Source organism: Pristis pectinata, chromosome 5, assembly GCF_009764475.1.
Source record: "Pristis pectinata isolate sPriPec2 chromosome 5, sPriPec2.1.pri, whole genome shotgun sequence".
Lineage (NCBI taxonomy): Eukaryota > Metazoa > Chordata > Chondrichthyes > Rhinopristiformes > Pristidae > Pristis > Pristis pectinata.
Window position 1 is genome coordinate 16,610,551 of NC_067409.1, and position 23,352 is coordinate 16,633,902.

A 23,352-nucleotide genomic window follows, 5' to 3' on the forward strand; every position below is an offset into this window, starting at 1 on the left:
AGGAGGCTCGCAAGAATGATCCCAGGAATGAAAGGCTTAACATTCAAGGAGAGTTTGATGGTTCTGGGCCTATATTCGATGGAATTCAGAAGGATGGGAGGGAGGGAGGGGGTAGGAAGAAGGGAAATCTCATTAAAACCTATTACCTATTGAAAATTAAAAGGCCTGGATAGAGTGGACGTGGAAAGAATGTTTCCATTAGTAGGAGAGTCTAGGATCCAAGGGCACAGCCTCGGAATAAAGGGATGTCCCTTTAGAACCGACATGAGGATGCATTTCTTCAGCCAGAGGGGGTGAGAATCTGTGGAATTCATTGCCACAGAGGTCAAGGAGGTGAGGTGGAGATAATGTCTGCTTTTAAATCTCTGGGAATTAACTCTAAAAATCTATGGAATTTTGAGGAAAGGATTCTCTCAGGCAATGTAATTTAAAAAGTGTACAGGTTATTTTATAAATAAGGGAGGTGGAGGCCAAGTCATTGGATGTATTTAAGGTGGGGACTGATAGGTTCTTAATTGGTAAGGGGACTAAGGGTTACAGAGAGAAGGTAGAAGAATGGGGCTGAGAAAAAAAATCAGCCATGATTGAAGATAACTCAATGGGCCAAATGGCCTAATTCTGCTCCAATATCTTATGGTCTTATAAATACAACATAATAATTAAAAGTAGCAAATGAACTAGAATTATAATGTTACAGCAGTTCACAACTTTATTTTCTTTATTTTTAAATGATTATACACTGTTTAACAAAGATATTTTAAGATGGTGCCACATTTCAAGAAATCAGATGCTTTGCTACATCATGAAGTGCTAAGATCTATCTGATATAACAGGAAGCCAGACCTATACTGCCAGAAGCATTAAAAAGCCTTCCTCAATGAATATAGAATCAGAAAATTTACAAAGCAGAGGGCCATTCAACTCATCTTATATGTGCCTGTCAAAAAAAAAGAGCTACCATACCAAATGCCACCTTCCAGCACTAGATCCATAACCCTGCAAGTCAAGGCACTTGCACATCGCAGCACACTTAAATGGGATGAGGGGTTGTCATATTAGAGATGGGGAGTTCCAAACCTTCCCCCACCTCACCAACTGGGTGAAAAGATTTTCCTTCTCTCAATGATAATCCTTCCAACAATAACTTTAAATCCACGTCTCTGTTTATCTTTCACTTTTCTTCTAAAGGAAATGGGTCTTCCTATTCAGTTTAGCAAGACCCCATAATTTTATACTTGGTTAAGTCACCCCTCAGCCTCCCTTATTACAAAACTTTATCCAACCTTTTCTCATAATTATAACAAGTTCATACATTTTCTCTGCATCTTCTCCAGTGCAATCATATTTTTCTTTCCACAGAAGAACACACCTCCAATGCCTTCTTAACCACCTTACTGACGTCCCATTATCCTTTAAGAAGCCGTGGGCATATACTCCAAGTTCCCACTGTTCCTCCCACAACTCAATATCCTGCCATTTATTCTATATTCCTTTGCCCTGTTACACCCCTCCCAAAGACATTACCTCTGACTTCTCTGGATTACAAACCTAGTCAAAAACCTTGCTGAAACACATTCTATGTCAAATGTATTGCCCTCATCAACTCTACTGGTTATCTCCTCAAAGAATTCAAATTATACAAATTTCCCCTAACAAATCCATACTGAATGTCCCTGATTAGTTTGTGCCTTTTCTAAATGAAGGTTTATATTGTCCATTATAACAGATTCCATTAAATTTACTCATAAATTAAGTTAAACTAACTGGCCCATTTATCCCTTCCTCCATTTTCAACAGTACATTAGCAGTCCTCTGATCCTCTACCATCATTCTACCAAGAAGAATTGAAACTTTATAGGCAAATGCTTCCTTTAACAGTCTGGAATATATTTGATCTGGCCCTGGCAATTTATCCATTTTGTAAGAAACTAAAACCTCCTTTTTCACAACTGGAGAGCATCAATTTGTAGTACAATGGCTTACATGTTAAGAACTTCAGGAAGGTCAATTTCTGAAGAAAAAATTAAAATGGTCTTGAGTTTTAGCAGCTGCTGCAACTCATTTTATCTTTCCAGTTGACACAATGGTTATTCAGCCAGCCTTATTAAACTGAAAAATCAAAAAGTTACAGATACTGTAAATGCTGGAAACAAACAGGCAGCATCTGTGGAAAGAAGAATGGTTAACATTTCATGTCTGGGAACCTTCAGTCTTATTGAGCTGGTTATTGCAGACACCAATTCAGCTTCAAAACAAGCAAATCCAAGTAAATGAGAACTATATTTTCTAAACTTGAACATCAGTTAAACCATCCATTAACTTGTCTCAAAAAAATGGCCAAATATAACTTCTTAAGGAAATACCATGCTGGTATATTTTGCCTGTACAGAAGTCTATGCGGTGCTGCTTGTACAGCTTTTGTTTTTAAATGAAACACAATTAGTGAAAAAGTAACACCAATTGTGATGGATTAGTTAGCAGCTGATGCAGCCAGCACAATATTGAAATTTTAACTCATTGCTTTACAGTTTGAAAAGAAAAATCTCAAAAATATAATTTCTTTTCTGTATCATGAAGAGGACATGAAACAGTATTTGTCCTTGTATCCATAATTAATACATCCAAAAATGTGCAGAGTAAGGTATATTGCATATTTTTCTGTTCTGATACCATCTTGAATGGGTGAAGTTGGGGCTTTTTGGGAAGGGAAGAAGCAATGGAGAAAGAAGAGGCAGAAGAGCTAAATTGAAATTAGTTGTTATGACATACAAGATTGTCCTTAATGTTGGAAATCTCAACAGAACTGTAAAATAATTCCTTCTGACATAATATACTTACAACAGAGAAAAGCAAACCACAATCAAACAAAAACAAATATCCAGCAGGAAAGATTTTCGAAGGGGTGAAGACATGCTTGATCAGAGATGGGGACAAACAAACGTTTATGCATCAGAGCAAAACAGTAGTCCAAATTCAGGGTGAGATGCATTTTGAACAGATCCATGACCTTTTCTCTTTACCCACAAATTCTTGAACTAAGTGGTAGCCAATCCTTGAGCAAAAATCTCCACTGTCTACAAAATACCGCCATTTTTACTTCTGGTAACCCCAATACAAAGTGCACTGGCATACAAAGATCACAAGGTCTTAAAAAGCTGAAAATATCAGATTCTCAAGAGTAAATCACCTTTCAAATAATTCTTGGGTACAGCAGATGCATCACTAAGACAACAGACTGAATCAAGCTGACTGACAAACAAACAGCAGACAGCTCAAGATGAGTTGGAAGTTGGATGTCGGCACATCGGACCTTGCATTTGTCATTAGATTCACCATAGAATCCAGCAGATAGAATAATTGCATCCTGGTCCCCTGCTGGAAAAGGGGACCAGGATGCAATTCACATCCAACTCCTTCCTTTTATGCCAGAGAATGCTAGCATTCTAACAGTGTTGCCTTTCTTTAAAGTGGATGGTCAACCCTGTGGAAAAAAAGGTGTGCAAGTTAAGAGTTTAAGTTAATGTACTTAATTATTTTTGTTTTTATGCCATTTAATTTTTTTGTTGTAATCTTTGCTATTATTTACACCTATTTGAAAAGAAATTGACTAATCAGAGAGTTATTTAAAAACACTTCAAAGGACTTGACAGTGGTGAGCTGTCAAATCATTCACAATACACTGCCAGAGGCCTACTTGTCCTTGGCAGCCTGCTCCACCTCACAGGACACCTCTAGGGTGCAAAGGGTCAGCTCATTTAGCCCACTGCATCCTCAAAAGGTAAGTGTGGACAAGCAGGCACCACAAGTTGCAAGTCCAGGCCAGGATCTGGTCTAGAACAATCTGGTCCAAAAAAAATTAAAATTAAAGCAGTTTGATGATCCTGGACTCCCTGTTGCTTGTCTTCTCAATTCTCAATCCTACTCCAATTCTACAGCCTCCGCCACTTCTAGTACAAGGCCCAATGTAAACTAGAAGAAAAATCTCTTCTGTCTGGGCACTTTGCAACCATCTAGAACGAACACAGCATTTTCCAACTTCCCATTATTATGCACATGTTCTATACTATTCTTAGTTGTATAAAATGTCACTTGATTATCTGAACCTATCGCCAAGTGGTCTTGTCTTACACCCCACTCCTCCCACAACACTAAGGTCAACAGATTTTCTCCCCTGAAGGACTCGTGAACCTTGAGTTCTATAACTGCCGTTATAACATTTTCTTTTAAATTTCCACATTTCCAACCAAATTTAAATTCCATATGTGCCACAGACTTGGATCTCTGGACTGTTGGTCCAGGGATCTCGATCATTAGCAAGTAACTCAACTGCTGCACTACCACTACACCTGCTTACAATACGTACTACACGCAAAATGTGGGGGTGCAGGTTGGTGTACTGTCAAGTGTGTGAGGGAGTAGACGTACATATATTCATGAGGCAGGAGCAGTAATAGATAGAGATGTTGTTAAAGTGAATGACAGGTGTACATAGTGGCTTATAATATGGACCCACAAGAGACTGCAGATGCTGGAACCTGGAGTAAAAAAAAACTGCTGGAAGAACACAGCAGGTCAAGTAACATCTGTTGAGGCAAATCAGATTGAGACCCCGCATCAGCACTGAGTGCAGAGGGAAAGATAGCCAGTAAATAGAGGGAGTGAGACAGAGGCTGGTAGGCAAAAGATGGAAGCAGATGAAGATTCCCATCTGTCCGGCATCCTTACCTTATTTGGTTCCACTGATCACCTTCCTTTCTTATGAGATTCTAAAACTGGCAGCCCTTTGTTGTCTCCACTAAACACCTTCCAGCCTCCCTCGCTGTCTCCACCCCTCCCTCGCTGTCTCCACCCCTCCCTCGCCCAACTAGCTTTATCTGCCCGTCAACCCGTCCTCACCCTGATCTACCCATCTCTTGCCAGCTCCTACCTCACCCCTCCCCTTCACCTCTGTAGTGCCCATCTCCCCTTTATACTCTCAGTCCTGAAACAGGATTGACCCAAAACTTTGACTGCATCCACAGATGTTGCCTGATGCAGCTGTTTTGTTTTGTTCCAGATCCCAGTATGTACTTGTAGTCCCAGGGCTCTCTGTTTGACAATACTCCCTTTAACTTCCCAAACTTCATCACTTCACACTTGTCCAAGTTAAATTCCATCTGCCATTCCTTTACCTGCTTTCCCAGTTGATTTGGACTCTGTTGTAACTTTAGAATATGTTCTTCACTATCCACCGCATCAGCGATTAGAGACTGATATCCATTGTAAAGATGAGGTGTTTGGGATATGGAGCTGTGTGCAATGCTAGCAGTGCAGTCCTGGAAGGATGCGATTCAATGTGTTCACAGACCTCAACTGTGTCCACGAGGTCCAGTAAAATTCTTGTGGCACTGCCTCCATGACACTGGGGGCGTCACTCCCAGTGCTCAACTCAGTGGCTACTGATGCTTGATAGTCTTCATGGAGTAACAAGTGGCATAGCGTGGAGCTATGCATCTTCACTTTATTCCATTGACCAAGGTGATCCACAACATATCCAAAAATCAGTATGTTTGCTTTCATTCCTACTCTTCATGACTTCCCCTCAGTATCTACAACCTTTTGCAATGTCACTGGTTGCAGGCAATGAGCGCCTTTCCTTTATTGGGTACAAGCATAGTTTCAATTGATGTTAGCCACTCAAAATGGACACCACCAAGTTAAATGGCACTGTTAAGGGCAGCTGAATGCCAAAATCAAGACAATGAGATTTTGAGAGGGGAATGAATTTTGTGTGTCCTGCACTGGTCAATTGGACACTGGATAACAAAGCATTCCAGTGCCATCCAATTGCTCCACAAAATTTTAATGTTGTGCACTACCACCACCTGCTGGTTTTTTAGTGCAAAGCAAGATGTATGATGAAGCTATTTAATACCAAAACATTTTTCTCCAAATATTGCACCTGAATACCCAAGAATATCATGTTCTCTTATCTCAGCTATTAATACTTGTGATGATTTTGCAGAAAAAATAGAAGTTACTAATTCCCATTTAACCACAAAAGTACACAAATGAAACACATTTTGAATATGGAAAACAGACCAGCATTAATAGGGTTCAGGTCCAAGCCAAACTGAGGAAGTAACCTTATCTTCTGCAAGGATCCTACATCAGTGAATTTATTAAATCTGAAGTTTAGGAGATCAATGACCCACAAAAATAAACTAATTTAACAAAGCAGGATGCAGATCATAGAGTCATATAGGCATACAGCAGGGAAACAGGCCATTTGGCACAGTATATCCATGCCAAATCAATGGGTACTCATCTGCATTAATATCATTCCCCAACACTTGGCCCATGCCCTTCCATGCCCAATTGTTTCAAGTGCTCAACTACTCTTAATTCTGTCAGCAATCCCACTTCAACCACCCTCCTGAGCAGTGCATTCCAAGTACTTACCACTCTCTGGGTATAAAAGGTCAGCCTCATATCCCCTCTGAATCTCTTGCTCCTTAGCCTAAATCTAAAAACTCTAGTTTTAGATATCACTGAATGGGGAAAAGTTTCCTGCAGTCTACCCTACGGATTATCTACTTACACTGCCACCTTCAAGGATCTATGGACTTGAACTCCAAGGTCCCTCTGTTCATCAATGCTCCTGAAGACCCTACCATTCATGGTGCATGTCCTTGCCTCATTAGGTGTATGGAGCTGTGTGGGAGACTAGCAGTGTAATTAAGATGGGGTTTCATTATGCATTCACTGACCTCAACCATGTCCCCTTCATTATAATGAAGGGAAAGTGACTTGAGTGACTACCACCTGACACCCCCAAAGCCTTTCCACCATCTACAAAAGTATAAAGTCTAGAATATGATGGAACACTCTCCACATGCCTGGAAGAGTGTAGCTCTAACAACACTCAAGCAACTCCACAGAGCAAGCACAAAGCAGTGCACTTCATTGGTATTCTAACTTACACTTTCATTCCCATTCCCTTCATCACTGGCAAACAATGCCTGCAGCATGGACCATCTACAAAATTCACTGCTGTTACTCACATAGGCCATGCCGACAGAAGCTCCCAACCATGTAACCACTACCACCTTGAAGGACAAAGGCTTCAGGTACATTGGAACACCACTACCTTTATGCTTTCTACTGAGTCACACACCATCTTGACTTTTTATGTTGGTTCCAAAGCCTAAAGCTCCCTCTCTAACAGGACTATGGAAGTACCTTCACCAGAAGGACTGAAGCAGTTCAAGGCAGTGGCTCATCACCACCTTCTCAAGAGCAATATGAGATTTGCCTTGCCTAGCCTTGCCAGCAACATACAGACTCTGAAAAATGAATTGTTAAGTAAGAAAAAACATCAGCTTTGCATCCAAATAAGCTGTTCCAAACCATTGAGGACAAAGTGAATGGTGGCATCGTGGTTCCATTACTGGACTAGTAAACCAGACCTGAACGAGTGAATTAAAAACATGAATTCAAGTGTTTACAATAATGCTTGGAATTTTAAAAACACAGTTAATTAAAAGTTATCAGCAACGGTTTCATTGATCTCCCCTTATCCTGTAATATCCGCATGTAATAATGTGGTTGCCTTGTGAAATGGTCTTACAAGCCACTTAAAGTACATCAAGGTAATATATTTAAACTCAACAATGAAGCACCATACCAATCACCACCTAAACATTCAGACCCACCCCTTTCTCTGCCACCAGTGCACCACATCTGCACTGTCACCATCAACAGAATGCAATGCAACAAATTACCAAGGTTTCTTCAAGAGCATTCCTCCACGCCTATTATAAAACCACAGCCTCTGCCATCGAGGATATAAGCAGCAGATACAGGAAACATCACCAATTGTGGGTTCTCTTCTAAGTCGCACACAATCTTGACATAGAAATACATCGCCTTTGTTGGATCAAAATCCTGGTACTCCTGAACCAACAGCACTGAGGAACTATTTTCACTATATGAACTGCAATGGTGAAAAACTACACATCATTACCTTATCAAGGGCAATTAAAGATAGACAACAAATACTAACATTGCCCATAATGGGACAGTCTCTTAACTCTTAGATAGACACATGAATGGTAGAAAAAATAGGGGGCTATGTGGGAGGGAAGGGTTATATAGATAATAGAGCAGGATAAAATGTTGGCACAACATTGTGGGCCGAAGGGCCTGTATTGTGCTGTAGTGTTCCATGTTCTAATGCTCACCTGCTGCAAGTTAAAACTGATCCTGACAGTTAGTTCAAACAGGAAATACAATTACTTGGCAACAACAGCTTGTATCTTTGAAGTTAAAAATGTGAATGAAAATTTTTGTTATTTGGCACGAGTGCTCAAAGAGTGCAAAGAAGATTTAAGAGAATGTTGCCAGGACTCAAGGGCCTGAGTTAATCGGGAGAGGTTGGGCAGGCTAGGACTTTATTCCTTGGAACATAGCAGACTGAGGAGTGACCTTAGAAGTGGTATATAAAAATTATGAGAGGCACGGATAGGGTGAATTCCCAGGGAAGGGAAACTAAAAACTAAAGGACAGAGGTTCAAGGTAAGAGGGGAAAGATTTAAAAGGGACTAGAGGGGAAACTTCTTCAAGCAGAAGGTGGCGAGTATATGGAACAAGATGGTAGAGAAAGCAGTTGAGGCAGGTACAATAACAAAATTTAAAAGACATTTCGATACGTGCATGGATAGGAAAAGTTCATAGGGATACGAGCCAAATGGGGCAAGCTTAGGTGGGCATCTTGGTTGGCATGGACAAGTTGGGCCTGCTTCTGTGCTGTATTACTCTATGACTCAAGAACCTCTAATATATGCAAAAGAAGCTGGGTGCAATCAGACAAAGCATAGAGGGAGAACAAATGCCAACTTCTACCAACATAATCTAACTGAGAAGACAAGTTAGTGAAAGAAAGAAAACTTAAAAGCAATTAGAGCAACCTCTCTGTATCTAAGCAGAGACTTTTTTGTCAGAAACAGTAGTTGGAGAATAGTTACACATAAGTTAGATGTTTCGGTACAATGTCATTCATGTGCACCAATGAGATTATAAGGCTTGATTGACAGTAGGATTATCCAGTGATGCCCACTCTTTCACACAACAGCGTATTGCTTTAAAAAGCCCTTCATAAAAAATACCTTGGTGGCCAAGTCAATAGCATAAACTGCCAGATGTCAGGATTTCATGATCCTTTAAAAAGCTGCATAAATTCTGCTCCAGATAAACTGCTCCACAAGATGGAGCTCTACACATACAATTGCATGCAATAGTTAGTAATTGGGGTCATCAGACAGTTCCGACAAATTAGAAGGCTGAAGATGCTGCTCCCTTACAACACAAGATGCTAAAAAGTCAAAAATGATAAGTACAATTTTATCACTGATCATAGAACAGATTCACTTGAAGAATTGTAGGTTTTGCTCTGCAAGCAAATATTTAACAGCTTAACAGGGTCTGAATTTATGCATTTAATTCCATGCACTGGGAAGTGTCAATATTTAAAAAAAAGAATTGTCAAATCCAAGTACCACCAAACCCATTAATCTGATTTTGGTTACAGGGAGCTTGCTATAAGCATTCAATCAAGATATGGATGGTGAAGGGTTATTATGAAATTTCAAAACAGTCTCTAGGTTCTTTTCTTTAAAAAAAATTGCCTTGATGAATTGAGAGCATACTTTCAGAAAGCATCAAAATGGAAACCAAGAGAGTATCTAGGAATGACCGGCATCACTACATATAGAAGCTTATAAAAGGGAAACAAGTCTCTCAGTCACTGTGGTCTGCTGATATTAATTTGACTGCTTTTAGGGAACAGGCAGGAATTCTCCAGATATCCTTACTCTAAATTGACCCACAGTTTTCATTCTGCTTATTTTTCCCTCCCCAAAGAGATAGCAGCCTGCATTGATGGAGAAATGATGATGCAAGCACAGTACAATGGGCAAGCCAATATTTCACTCTTTTTTTTCCATGTTCCCAAGTCCTTTGTTCCACAGTCCAAAGCAAATGGCAACAGCACAGTACGAGGTCAGTTTAATTAAAATCAGCATAAAGGGAAAGAGGAAATCACTGTCAGAATCCCATTAACATCATTGTTGGAACAGAATTTAATGTTTAAACCAGTGCACAGACAAAAGGTATAAGACAACAGAGCTTTGTGTACTCATGCTTGGGAAGTGGACAAAATGACATATGATTTTTCAGATAATGTGAGAAACAAAATAATATATACTAACCGTGAATTAATGACCCATTCAGCCACTGTATATAGTACGTTTGTGGGAAAGAAAGCAGGATCTCATTGCTGATGATAGAAAATGGCAACAACAAGACTGCACCAGCTGAAACAGCCAGGGTAAACGTGCAGAGGTACAACCTGAAAATGTGCAGAAAAAAATTAGAATAAGGAATTTATTTCAGCTAACAACCATCAATGAGAAAAAAAATCAAACGACGCATCACTCCAACTAAATTAGTGTCATCTTATCCAACTGGAGAAGGGCAGCACTGAACCCAATCGTTAGGAACGTAGTCAGACAAGTGGCAGGAGTGTCAGTGAGAGAGCCTCAGAATCAGACTGATTATCACCAACTTGTATGACATGAAATTTGTTGTTTTGCGGCAGCAGTATAGTGCAGAGACAGAGACATAAAATTAGTATAAATTACAAAAATAAATAAATAGTGCAAAAAAAAAGGAATAACGAGATGGTGTTCATGGGTACATGGACCATTCAGAAATCTGTTGGTGGAGGGGAAGAAGCTGTTCCTGAATCATTGAGTGCAGGTCTTCAGGTTCCTGTACCTCCTCCCCAATGGTAGTAACGAGAAGAGGTTATGTCCCAGATGGTGAGGGTCTTTAGTGATGGATAACATTTCAAATTGGTAAACATAACTCTTAAGTTTCAAACTAATTAAGGCATGGGATAGGGATGATCAGAAATTAAGGTGCTGATGGACAAGGCCAATTTCAGGATTGCAAGACTGTACTTGGCAAAAGTAGACTAGTGGCAATTACCTGTAGTTATGTTATCAGCTGACAAGTGGAAGTCAAGGAATATTGAGAGTTGGATAAATAATTTTTAAAATAGTAGCATATGGCAGATATAGAGGATTGAAAACAAGAGAAATGCTACAGGAGTATAGGGGGGATTTTAAAAAAGAAATTATGAGAGCAAAGTGGGGGCACAAAATAACCCAAGATGAAGAAAAACCCCAAAGCATTTTGTAAGTTTATCAGGGGCTCGTATAACCAATCAAGTCAATCAGAGACCAAAGTGGTCTGGCATGGAACCAGAGCTCGTAGATGAGCTGTTAAATGGATAATTCTCATCCGTATTTACTAAGGAGAAGGATAATCTAGTTGGACAACTCGTAGGAGGTCATTGGAGTAAATTACCATCAAGAAGGTGGTAGCATTATATGTCTTAGCAAACTTTAAAAGGTGGATAAATCCTTGGATCCTAATGACATGGAATACACGTTGGGAGGCAAGAGAGAAAATTGTGGGGGCTGTGACAAAAACCTTCTCTAGCCATAGATGACTGGAGGCAGCAAATGACTTACAGTCAATCAAGTACTCCCAAGTCCTCCACTTGACTAAAGGGATACTATAACAGCAAATGGGATAACTGGGCAATATGAGAAATATTGTGTTTAATACATACGAAATCCTGTTCACAATGGCATCTTCATCCTCATGATCATCTGCAAACAAAAGGAAAATCTTATATCCAAACTGCACAACAATTTACTTGTGTGTGGACAGTCAAAAATAGCTTCAGTTTTAAACCCAAGTAAACAATTAAATTTTCTTCCAGTTGAGAGAAGAGATTTTCATATAAAACTCTGGACTGGATTCGAACAAAATACATGGACAAAAATAGAACAGCTATGGGAAACAAAATATCATAAAATTATCAAATCCTCCTAATTGCATTTATCAGTTTACAATCACAATTGTACTTCAAGTCCCTACAAAAGTTAACAGTCAGGATATACCTTCAGAAACAAAGGGCACAACCACGGATAAAATTAATTTAGGGAGAAATCAATGAGAAATTGTCAAACTGATATGCAACAAATAGCTGCAATATATTTATTTATTGAAGAAAAGCACATGATCATTTTCATTTATAAGAGCTTCCAGTTCTGATGAAAGGTCAACTCAAAACACTAACTCAGATTCAGTCTCCACAATGCTGCCTCACCTGGCAAGTACTGAGGATTTTCAGCTACTTTTTTTTTAATTTTCCATTTTCAGCATCTGCAGGGTTTTTTTTGTTTGCTTTTTTGATCCTCCCATTTATTGTGTATTCCTTGCCCTTTTGCACGTCCACAAGTGTATTACCATACACTTTTCTGGATTAAATTCCATTGGCTACCGTTCTACCCAACTGACCTCACTACCTACATCACCCTGCAGTTTAAAGCAATGTGCCTCACTGTCAACCTGAAGGCCAATTTTTAAAATCACATCTGCAAACTTCTTTAACATGCTAAACTTATCACAAAAGAACAAAACCAGTCCCAAGCAAAACTTAATTACCTACTCAGAGAAAAAAATGCATGAGGAAGTTCAACTAAATAAAGCTCCTAATACTTTCATCAGTATGTGCTGATATAACTCATAATGCAATTCATTATAATCCTTTAATTAACTAATCAGGAATGCATGGTAGTGTAGTGGTTAGCATAACACTATTAGAGCACCAGCGGGCCGGATTCAATTCTGGCCACTGTCTGTAAGGAGTTTGTACATTCTCCTCGTGTCTGTGTGGGTCTCCTCCGGGTGCTCCAGTTTCCTCCCACGTTCCAAAAGATTTACAGGTTAAGAAGTTGTGGACATGCTATGTTGGCGCCGGAAGCGTGGTGACACTTGCAGGCTGCCCCCACAACACTCTGCACAAAAAGATGTATTTTACTGTGTGTTTCGATGTACATGTGTCTAATAAAGATATCTTATTAAATTAAACAGAATAACTGGGTATTACTATTTAGATAATTAATACTTCAATACACTCAATTGTCTAAACAATTTTTTTATAATTAGAATATGCTAATCAACATGAAGTTGAAGTTGAAGTATTGCTAAATATAATTAGTAGGATTCTAAATGCAATTCAAAATTAATTGCAAAATATGCAAGTATAAATGGTCAAGACTTCACATTTACCTGGATTAAAAAAAATTGCTTGATAAAAAAAAAATTAGGATTACATTCAGAGATTTAACATTGATGGTATTGATTTTGCTTAAGTGCATTAAAATTTCATTTGAAAATAATTAAGCAAAATTGAGTGCATGTAGTTGGTCACCGCAAAAGTGAGATTATCTCATTCATTATATGATTCACAAAAAGCCTTTTTATAAACTGTCAGTCTTGGCTCAGAAGGTTGAGAGCTCAGAATATAATAGAGGCTGCCACATCAGTGGATTATCTGCTTGTTTATCTCACAGAACTTTGTTATTCATTGTTTGGGTGCTGCATTTCTCAATAAATTAGTAGTGACAAGGTTTCTGGAAATATATAATTGACTACAATCTTCACTGGGACATGCCAAGAACATGGAAGACAATACATAAATAGCTTCCTTCAAAACACAGCCAATATCACTGCAATCTGAGTGATTCTAAGCAGCAGCAGTGCATAATTGCATATGAATCATCTGGATTTTTTTTGTTTGCAACCTCAGACTGTATTCTTAGTTAATATTCAAATTGCTTTTTCAGGAGAAACACCTTATACATTGCAGCAAAGGAGATATCACAGATAACATAGTATTTCGAAGTGAACTTCTGATAATAATTAGCATTTAAAATTTCTATTATGCCATGAATCTATCTTCAATTGTCAAATTCAAAACATCAAAACCTTCATTTTCACACCTCCCCTCTATCTCACCATCAACATACCTCCCCTTGTTGACCACCCTTTCACTTTCATCAAAACTTCATAAAACTTGGGCATAATATTCAAAGCTAGGTCATACTTCAATATGACGTTACGAGAATGACTGAAGCCACTTATTTATGCCTGCTTAACATTTCTCCTCATTCACCCTCATGTGAACCCTTCACTGACAAAATCCTTACACATAAACATGTCACTTCTAACATCCATTTTGCTGGCCTTCCTTCATCGAGTTCAATTAATGTCATCTCTTGATCGTCAAAATATAATAAGTCAATGCACAAAATTTAATAACTTTGTTTTCCTATCTTTTAGTCTTGGATCACTCACACCTCAAAACCTTTCTCTAGCCTTGAGAATGCAAGGACTAAAGCTGTCAGATAGCCATTTTTGCGCATCTTCTCTGCGCCCTCTAATCACGCCAGTATTAACAGAATTAACCTTAAACTCCAGATATCCTCCCATATCCGTTTCCTTGTCAATTCCTAGTTTCTTTTCACCCATTTTATCATGGAATTACAGAGTCACACAGCACAGCAGTGGGCCCTTCAACCCACAAAGACCATCAAGTCCATTTACATGAACCCCATTTACCAGTATTTTGTGGTCTGTAGCCTTTTATGCCTTGGCAAATCAAGTGCTGGTCCAGATATTTTAAGTTTTCCAAGAGTACCTGCTCCATCTTCTCAGGCAATGCAACCCAGATTGCAATGACGCTTTGGTTAGAGAGCCAGAGTTACGCAGCATGAAAACCGTATCTTCGGTTCAACTTGTCCATGCTGACCAAGGTGCCTACTTCCGCTAGTCCCATTTGCCTGCATTTGGCCTATATCCCTCTTAAACCTTTCCTTGCCATATACCTGTCCAAATACTTTTTTAAACCTGTGTGGAAAAACTTATCCCTCAGTCCCACTTTTAAATCTTTCTCCTCTCACTTTAAACCTATGCCTTCTAGTTTTAGACTCCCCTGCAGTGTGTCGACTAGAACTGCCACTGTACCCCAGCTGTGGCCTAACCAAAGTTTTATAAAGTTGTACCATGACTCCCATGCCCTTATACTTATGAACATCCAATAAAGGCCAACATCCTGTATGCCTTCTTCAACTACCCACTTATGCTTCCATCATCGGGGAACTATATCATTTATTTATATGGTTCCTGCAATCCTCGATGCTCTCAGGGGTCTTAACATTCGTTATGTCCTACCCTTATTAGGCCTCCGAAAATGCATCACCTCCCACTTATCAGGATTAAATTCCACCTGCCCTTGTCCTGCCAACTTACAAAGTGATCAATATCCTCTAACTTCAGACTATCCTCCTCAGTATCAACAATTCAACTAATTTTCATCTCACCTGCAGACTTGCAATCATACTCATCACATTCATATCCAATTCATTCATGTACATGTATAGCAAGGGTCTCAGTAGTGATCCCTGGGTACACCACTAGTCACAGGCTTCCAATCACCCTCAGTCTCCTCTTACCAAGCCAACATGGGATCCAATTTGTTAACTTGCCTTGGATCCTATGGGGTCTAACCTTTTAGATCAGCCTTAAATATGGAAGCTTATCAAAGGCCTTATTGAAGTCTGGTCCTATTGTACTTTAGTTCAAACACATCTTAAATTAAAGCCTGCAGCTTGTTCATTTATTGATCCATCCTGTACAGTGAAAGAGTGCAAAGCCTTACATAGTCTATTTAGATAAACATTTCAAGACAGACATTATCCAGGCAGTACTTCGAAAGCACTTCAGTGATTAAGTAAAAAAGGATCAACTTGAAAAGAAAATGGCCATTCTTTTTTCCCAAGCAGTTGTAGAATGACTGTACAATTTCACCAGTGGTTAAACTCAACTTTCTGGCTGTAATATAAGCTATCTAGCTCAAGTACCTGACAGTAAAAAAAAAGGCAAAGAAAATAATTAAGAATTCACAAGGTGAAGAGACTAAAACCAATTTCATAACTGAATTCATTGCCTATTTAAGCCCTAATTATGCCTGGTGCAGGTCATCAGCAAATGAAATAGTTTCGCAATCTCTTTTTACATAATTTCTCACTTGTCCAAATCCACTTGCATTCCCAGACATTAGAAGTTTATACTGTTTATGCCCCATCAAATGGCAAGTACCTGGTGGATATCAAAGTTAAAATGTGCTTCACTTTCAGGCATTGCAATTTTACATTCAGAGCACCAATATGATTGGGAACAACAATCAATTGCAGAAAACTGTCCTTCATAACATTTTATGATACTGCCAGTTATTAACTTTTATACTTAGCAAAGCCTAGGCTATGCCAATTTGAGAGATTTATTGTGAAATTATCACCTATCATGCCTGGTATTGATTAAGAACAAAACAAAAATCAACTTTATTCATCCAAATTGCCTTTGAGCACAGACAACTTGATTATTTTAATCCTGAAAGTGAGCAGCTCTGTAACAGCACCATCTATTAAGCACCGAATCATCAAACTCTTATAACACATTTTCTGCTTCAATGCTGCATACACCAATCTTGTCAGGCTCAAGTACCCATTCTCTCTCCATAGCTCTGAAAATCATCCCCTCTTAAATGCCTAACCCTTCTGGCACTAACTCCTACAGGCAATAGATTTCAGTGATTTTGTTTTTTCTTTCTTCACATCCCCCTATCTTTTGGCCAAAATTTGAAACCTGTGCCACCTGATCCTAACAGCTTCCCTCTCTCCACCCTATCAAATCTTTCTGCAAATGGGTCTTTGATCTGAAAGGTTAGCTCAGTTCCTTTTTCTTCAGATGCTGTCTGGCATGCCAATATTTCCATCGTTTTTTTCTTTGCATTGTTCTGGTCTTTCCTTGCTCCGAGAACAACTCCAGCAGCGTCTCTAGTAAATCTGTTCTGAACCATCGCATCCTCCAGGGAGTACATTACCCAGAACTGGAAGGAATATTCTAGTTATGGCCCAGAGTTTTGTACAACTTAAACCTAAACACAGTTCCTTTTGTACTCTGTGCCTCAATTTATTAATCCAAGGAGTCCATACACTTTACAAACCACTCCCTCACAATGCCATGTTACTTACAAGGATTCTCACACAAATGTACACTCATGTCCCTCTTTTGCTGCAGACAACAACACCCTTTCAAGTGTCTTTTGATCAATAATGTCCTTACTTAACCTCCCTGCAATAATGTATCACCTCACAGATCTCAGTATTAAATTTTCACCCATACATGTCAGTATATTTATCAAACCACATCTTCTTACAGCTTTTCCTCCTCACTATTTACCACACTTCCAAGTTTTGTGTCATCAGCAAAGTTGGAAATGTTACTCTCCACATTCGTGTCTCAGTATGAAAGAAATCAACTCTGGTCTCAACACTGACCTCATGGAGAAAAATTCCCTTCCCACACAGATCAAGTATCAAAGTCCACTCAACTTGAGCAATTTAACACACCAAACTAATGGCATTTAATTTCTACAAAATACAATATTAAATTTAGGGGCTGAACTATTTCTGCAACCACAGCAGTAAATTTAGGCATTTAGGCACTGCAACTTCCTAATGGAGCAAAATGTGTAATTTGTTCAGCAAATTAATATGCTGAACAGAAAATAATTTTTGCAATGCAATATTTACTGGTATGGTTATCCAATGCTGGCCTTGGATTAATGCATGTCCATCAATTAGAAATTGTATTACTGGATGTTTTCCCCCCAGCAATGCTCAATATGAGTCAGTGGACAGATCCATTTTACATTTTAATACATACATTAGAACAAAAAGTTTCCTTTTTTTTAAAAAAAAGTTGATTTAGATGAAACAGGGACTAATTCATTGATCTGGAAGCTTTGGTATTTACCAATATTGGAAAAGGGGCAGTGATATTCCTTTTTATTTTAAACCCAAAGATACTGAAGCTAACTGTAGCGCTCACATGAAGCCAACAGCATAAAATTGCAACAAAACCCTGGACTTCCTGAATAACAAAAAATAATGTTCTATGATTCAAGAATTTAGGAACATGAATGATAGAAAAATGGAGGGCAATGTGGGATGGAAGGGTTAGAAAGATATTACAGTAGGATAAAATGTTGTTGCAACATCATGGGCCGAAGGGCCTGTATTGTGCTGTAATGTTCTATGATTCTGGCTTTCTGGGCAAACTTTAATGTAACTGTAACACCAAACTATTGACTCGAGCTAAAATAATTAGAGACTTTATTGGCAGTTAAATATCAGACATCTATGGTATGACCTTAAATCAGACACTTTAGTCATACAATCAAAGAAAAATAAGAAAAAGCAACCAATGAAATAGAAACCAAGAAATTTTGCAGATGCTGAAATCTGGAGCAATACACAAAAAGTGCTGGAGGAACTCAGCAGGTCAGGCAGAATCCATGGAGGGAAATAAACAGTCAACATTTCGAGCAGAGACCCTTCATCAGACCTGGAAAGGAAGAGGGCAGAAGCCAGAATAAGAAGGTAGGGGGAGGGGGAGGAGTACACAAAGGCAGGGGATAGGCGAGTTCAGGTGACAGGCAAGTCCAGGTGAGAGGGGGAAGGTAGTGGGTGCAGGAGGGGGAGAAGATGTAATAAGCTGAGAGGTGATAGGTAGAAGAGGCCAAGGGCTGAAGGAGGAGAAATCCAGTAGGAGAGGGCAGTTGTCCATGGAATAAAGGATAGGGGTGGAGAGGGGAGGAGATGGGCAGGTCATCAAGGCAGGGGAAGGGAGCCATAGGAATAAGGGAATAAGGAGTTTGGGGTGGTGGTGGGGGGGGGGGGGGGGGGGGTGGTTTACCAGAAGTTAGAGAAATCGATGTTAAGGCCATCAGGTTAGAGACTCCCAAGGCGGAATATGAGGTGTTGCTCCTCCAACTTGCGCCTGGCCTCAACGTGGCAGTGGAAGAGGCCATGGATAGACATGTCAGTTTGGGAGTGGGATGTGGAATTGAAGTGGGTGGCCACTGGGAGGTCCTTGCTGTTTCAACGGATGGAGCGAAGGTGCTCAACGAAGTGGGCACCTAATCTGTGTCGGGTCTCACCGATGTCCAGGAGGCAGCACCAGGAGCACCAGATGCAATGAATGACCCCCTCAGACTCAGAGGGGAAGCGCTGCCTCACCTGGAAGGATTGTTTGGGACCTTGAATGGTGGTGAGGGAGGACGTGTAGCGACAGGTGTAGCAGTTGGTGCGATTTCAGGTATAAGTGCTGAGGGGTTAAATCTGTGGGGAGCAAAGAGTGGACAAGGGAGTCATGGAGAGAGTGGTCCCTTCGGAAAGCAGAGAGAGGGGGCGAGGGGAAGATGTGCCTGGTGGTAGGATCCCGTTGAAGGTGGCGGAAGTTGCGGAGAATGCTGTGTTCAATACAGGGGAGGCTTGGGGGTGGTAAGTGAGGACAAGGGGAACCCTGTCCCTGTTATGTTGGGGGGGGGGGGTGGAGGGAGTGAGGGCAGATGTGCAGGAAGTGGAGGAGATACGGGCAAGGGTAGAATGATGGACGAGAAACCCCGGCTACTGAAAAAAGGACATCACTCTGACGTCCTAGACTAGAAAGCCTCATCATGGGAACAGATGCGGCGGAGGCAGAGGAACTGGGAGAAGGGAATGGCGCCCTTACAAGTAACAAGGTGGGAAGAGGTGTAGTCAAGATAACTGTGGAAGTCAGTGGGTTTGTAGAAGATGTCTGTGGTTACTCTGTCTCCGGAGCTGGAGACAGAGAGATCCAGAAAGGGGAGTGAAGTGTCAGAGATGGACCAAGTGAATGAGGGCATGGTGGAAGTTGGAGCCAAAGTTGATGAAATTGACAAGCTCAGCACGGGTGCAGGAAGCAGCCCCAATGCAGTCATCAATGTAACAGAGAAAGAGTTGGGGAGTGTTACCAGTGTAGGCTTGGAACATGGACTGTTCAATGTGGCCAACAAAGAGGCATGCATAACTGGGGCCCATGGCTACCCTTTTAATTTGGAGAAAGTGACAGGAGCTGAAAGAAAAGTTATTAAGGGTGAGTACCAGTTCTGGCAGACAGAGGAGGGTGGTGGTGGAGGAGAACTGGTTGGGTCTGTTCTCAAGAAAGAAACAGAGAGCCTTAAAGCCTTCCTGATGAGGGATGGAAATATACAGACACTCGACGTCAACAATGAAACAGATTCATTCTTCAAAACATACACAAGTTCATTTTGAGTTCTATGAAGAGGCTCTACATGTTTCCTCCTACCAAAATAATAAAGCAGGTACAACATAATGGCAATTTATTCCTGTATCCAATTTCCCTCTATATATGCAAGGCATCAGATCAGAAAGCATTCAATCGCTGCCCTAGAAACAATGAAATACATAATTTTTCATAGATTTTTCCAGTCTTTCTGGCTGGTGACAAAAAGAGATTCTTCAAGCAAACAAACAGTCATTCAATGAGACAGTTTTTACGGTCCTTTGTTCATCCAAGATCAATATTTATACCAATTTTTCCAGTTATTGTTGCAAATTCATCATTTTAAGACTGAAAATCTCTACTAACCTGGTTTCCTCTTGTATTTGGTGATAATGAAGTAGGAGATTGTGTATAGAATGGTAAACAAAAGGAAGCAAATCTAAAAGAGAACAGAAACATTCATCAGAAAAATCCTACCAATGATCAGCTTTTTGTTATAAACATATACCTGAAACTAGTTCATTTTATACATTTATTGTGATGTTTTACAAGAGCACATCAGAAGAGAACTACAGTTTACTGAAAAGGCAAAACCACCTTGAAAGTCCTAACCATTTCAAACCTATGCCTCAAACATGCACTTCAATACAGATTTTCCTCACTAAACCATGTTCTGCTGAAGAATCTGTGCTTCCTTGACAAATCACAATTTGTCACCCAGTTTCATTCTTAAGACCACATTTTTTCAACATAAAATAACATACTACAGGTTATATGGTATGACCTGAAAACAAAAAACTTTGTTCATTTGTGAGAAATATCAAAACAGATAGTGAGAAATACCAGAGGCAATTTATTACAGATTATAACAACTTAAAAATGCTGGCTACTTCTGAATGGCAAAGAAATAAGAAGGAAACTATACGATATGCACATAAATGTCCCAAGTATCTTACAAGACTAGTGGGCTATAGGTACAAATCATGTTAGTCGGGTGAAAGTGGGAAAGGGGAGTAACATCAAACCTCAAGCTTTTAAAATCCAAAGGCATACATCTAGTTTACAATCCTCTCAAATTAGCCTTCAAAAATTCCTCCAATTCATTTTGAGGGTTCTGCTATGTTAACCAAAGGTGATACATCTTAAGTTTCATGTCCCAAGCTGAATGTAGGATGCCAGATACATTCCTATTCTGGAACTGATGCAACTCCAAACATGATACAATGATCATTTTTCTACACTTAAACCCCAGTGGTTAAACAATTATATTTTTTGCCCTATTGTTCACCAAGCTCTCAGATGCTCATCCCATTATCATTCACATTCCAGAATCTTTTTGAATAAAGTAATACTACATATATATATACACATATATATATATATATATAGACACACACACACACACACACACACATATACAGTGGCATGCAAAAGTTTGGGCACCTCTGGTCAAAATTTCTGTTACTCTGAATAGCTGAGTGAAAGATGACCTGATTTCCAAAAGGCATAAAGTTAAAGATGACACATTTCTTTAATATTTTAAGATTACTTTTTTATTTCCATCTTTTACAGTTGCAAAATAACAAAAAATAAAAGGGCCCGAAGCAAAAGTTTGGGCACCCTGCATGGTCAGTACTTAGTAACACCCACTTTGGCAAGATTCACAGCTTGTAAACACTTTCTGTAGCCAGCTAAGAGTCTTTCAATTCTTCTTTGGGGGGATTTTCACCCATTCTTCCTTGCAAAAGGCTTCTAGTTCTGTGAGATTCTTGGGCTGTCTTGCATGCACTGCTCTTTTGAGGTCTAGCCACTGATTTTCGATGATGTTTAGGTCAGGGGACTGTGAGGGCCACGGCAAAACCTTCAGCTTGTGCCTCTTCAGGTAGTCCATTGTGGATTTTGAGGTGTATTTAGGATCATTATCCGGTTGTAGAAGCCATCCTCTTTTCACCTTCAGCTTTTTTTTTTACAGACGGTGTGATGTTTGCTTCCAGAATTTGCTGGTACTTAATTGAACTCATTCTTCCCTCTACCAGTGAAATGTTCCCTGTGCCACTAGCTGCAACACAAGCCCAAAGCATGATCGATCCACCCCTGTGCTTAACAGTTGGAGAGGTGTTCATTTCATGAAATTCTGCACCCTTTTTTCTCCAAACATACCTTTGCTTATTGCGGCCAAAGAGTTCTATTTTAACTTCATCAGTCCACAGGACTCGATTCCAAAATGCATCAGGCTTATTTTGATGTTCCTTTGCAAACTTCTGACGCTGAATTTTGTGGTGAGGACGCAGGAAAGGTTTTCTTCTGATGTCTCTTCCATGAAGAGACATCAGATCTGTGCAGATGTCGCTGTACAGTAGAACAGTGCATCACCACTCCAGAGTCTGCTAAATCTTCCTGAAGGTGTTTTGCAGTCAAACGGGGGATTTGATTTGCCTACCTAGCAATCCTACAAGCAGTTCCCTCAGAAAGTTTTCTTGGTCTTCCAGACCTCAACTTGACCTCCGCTGTTCCTGTTAACTGCCACTTCTTAATTACATTATGAACTGAGGAAACGGCTACCTGAAAACGCTTTGCTATCTTCTTATAGCCTTCTCCTGCTCTGTGGGCATCATTTATTTTAATTTTCCAGATGCTTAGAGGAGCCCATGGCTGCTGATTGTTGGGACAAGGTTTGAGGAGTCAGGGTATTTACAAAGCTTTGAAATTCACATCACCTGGCCTTTCCTAACGATGACTGTGAACAAGCCATAGCCCTAACAGGCTAATGAAGGTCTGAGACCTTGGTAAAAGTTATCTGAGAGCTCAAATCTCTTGGGGTGCCCAAACTTTTGCATGGTGTTCCTTTCCTTTTTTCACTCTAAAATTGTACAAAACAAAAATAATACACTAATCTTGCTTAAAATGTTGAAAAGAATGTTTCATCTTTAACTTTATAACCTTTGGAGATCAGTTCATCTTCTACTCACTTAACTATTCACAGTAACAGAAATTTTGTCCAGGGGTGCCCGAACTTTTGCGTGTGTGTGTGTGTGTGTGTGTGTGTGTGTGTACACACACACACACACCTGTAAATATACACACATACACACGCTAATTTGAGCCAAATGGCCAACATCCGTTACAAGTGGTAAGAAATGGAAACAATTCTGTTTTACCTGTCTTTCTTTTGCTCAAACTAATTCAATAAAATGAAACCACTACCCAAAGACACCTCCCACATCCTCTTTCTTGCCCACAGGAATTTCACATTGCCAATGAAAACCATCTCACAATAACACA

General features: G+C 39.8%; 1 protein-coding gene across 2 annotated transcripts in view; it reads right to left on the minus strand.

Moving 5' to 3' along the window:
* lmbr1 (limb development membrane protein 1) overlaps nt 1–23,352 on the minus strand; it is a 167,728-nt gene that overhangs the window by 129,815 nt on the left and 14,561 nt on the right. For both annotated transcript variants that reach the window (XM_052016196.1, XM_052016197.1), the window contains exons 2-4: nt 20,437–20,509; nt 11,678–11,717; nt 10,248–10,387 (exon numbers count right to left, since the gene is read on the minus strand). In XM_052016196.1, coding sequence (XP_051872156.1) covers nt 10,248–10,387; nt 11,678–11,717; nt 20,437–20,509 — 253 coding nt within the window. The remainder of the gene's footprint in view (nt 1–10,247; nt 10,388–11,677; nt 11,718–20,436; nt 20,510–23,352) is intronic.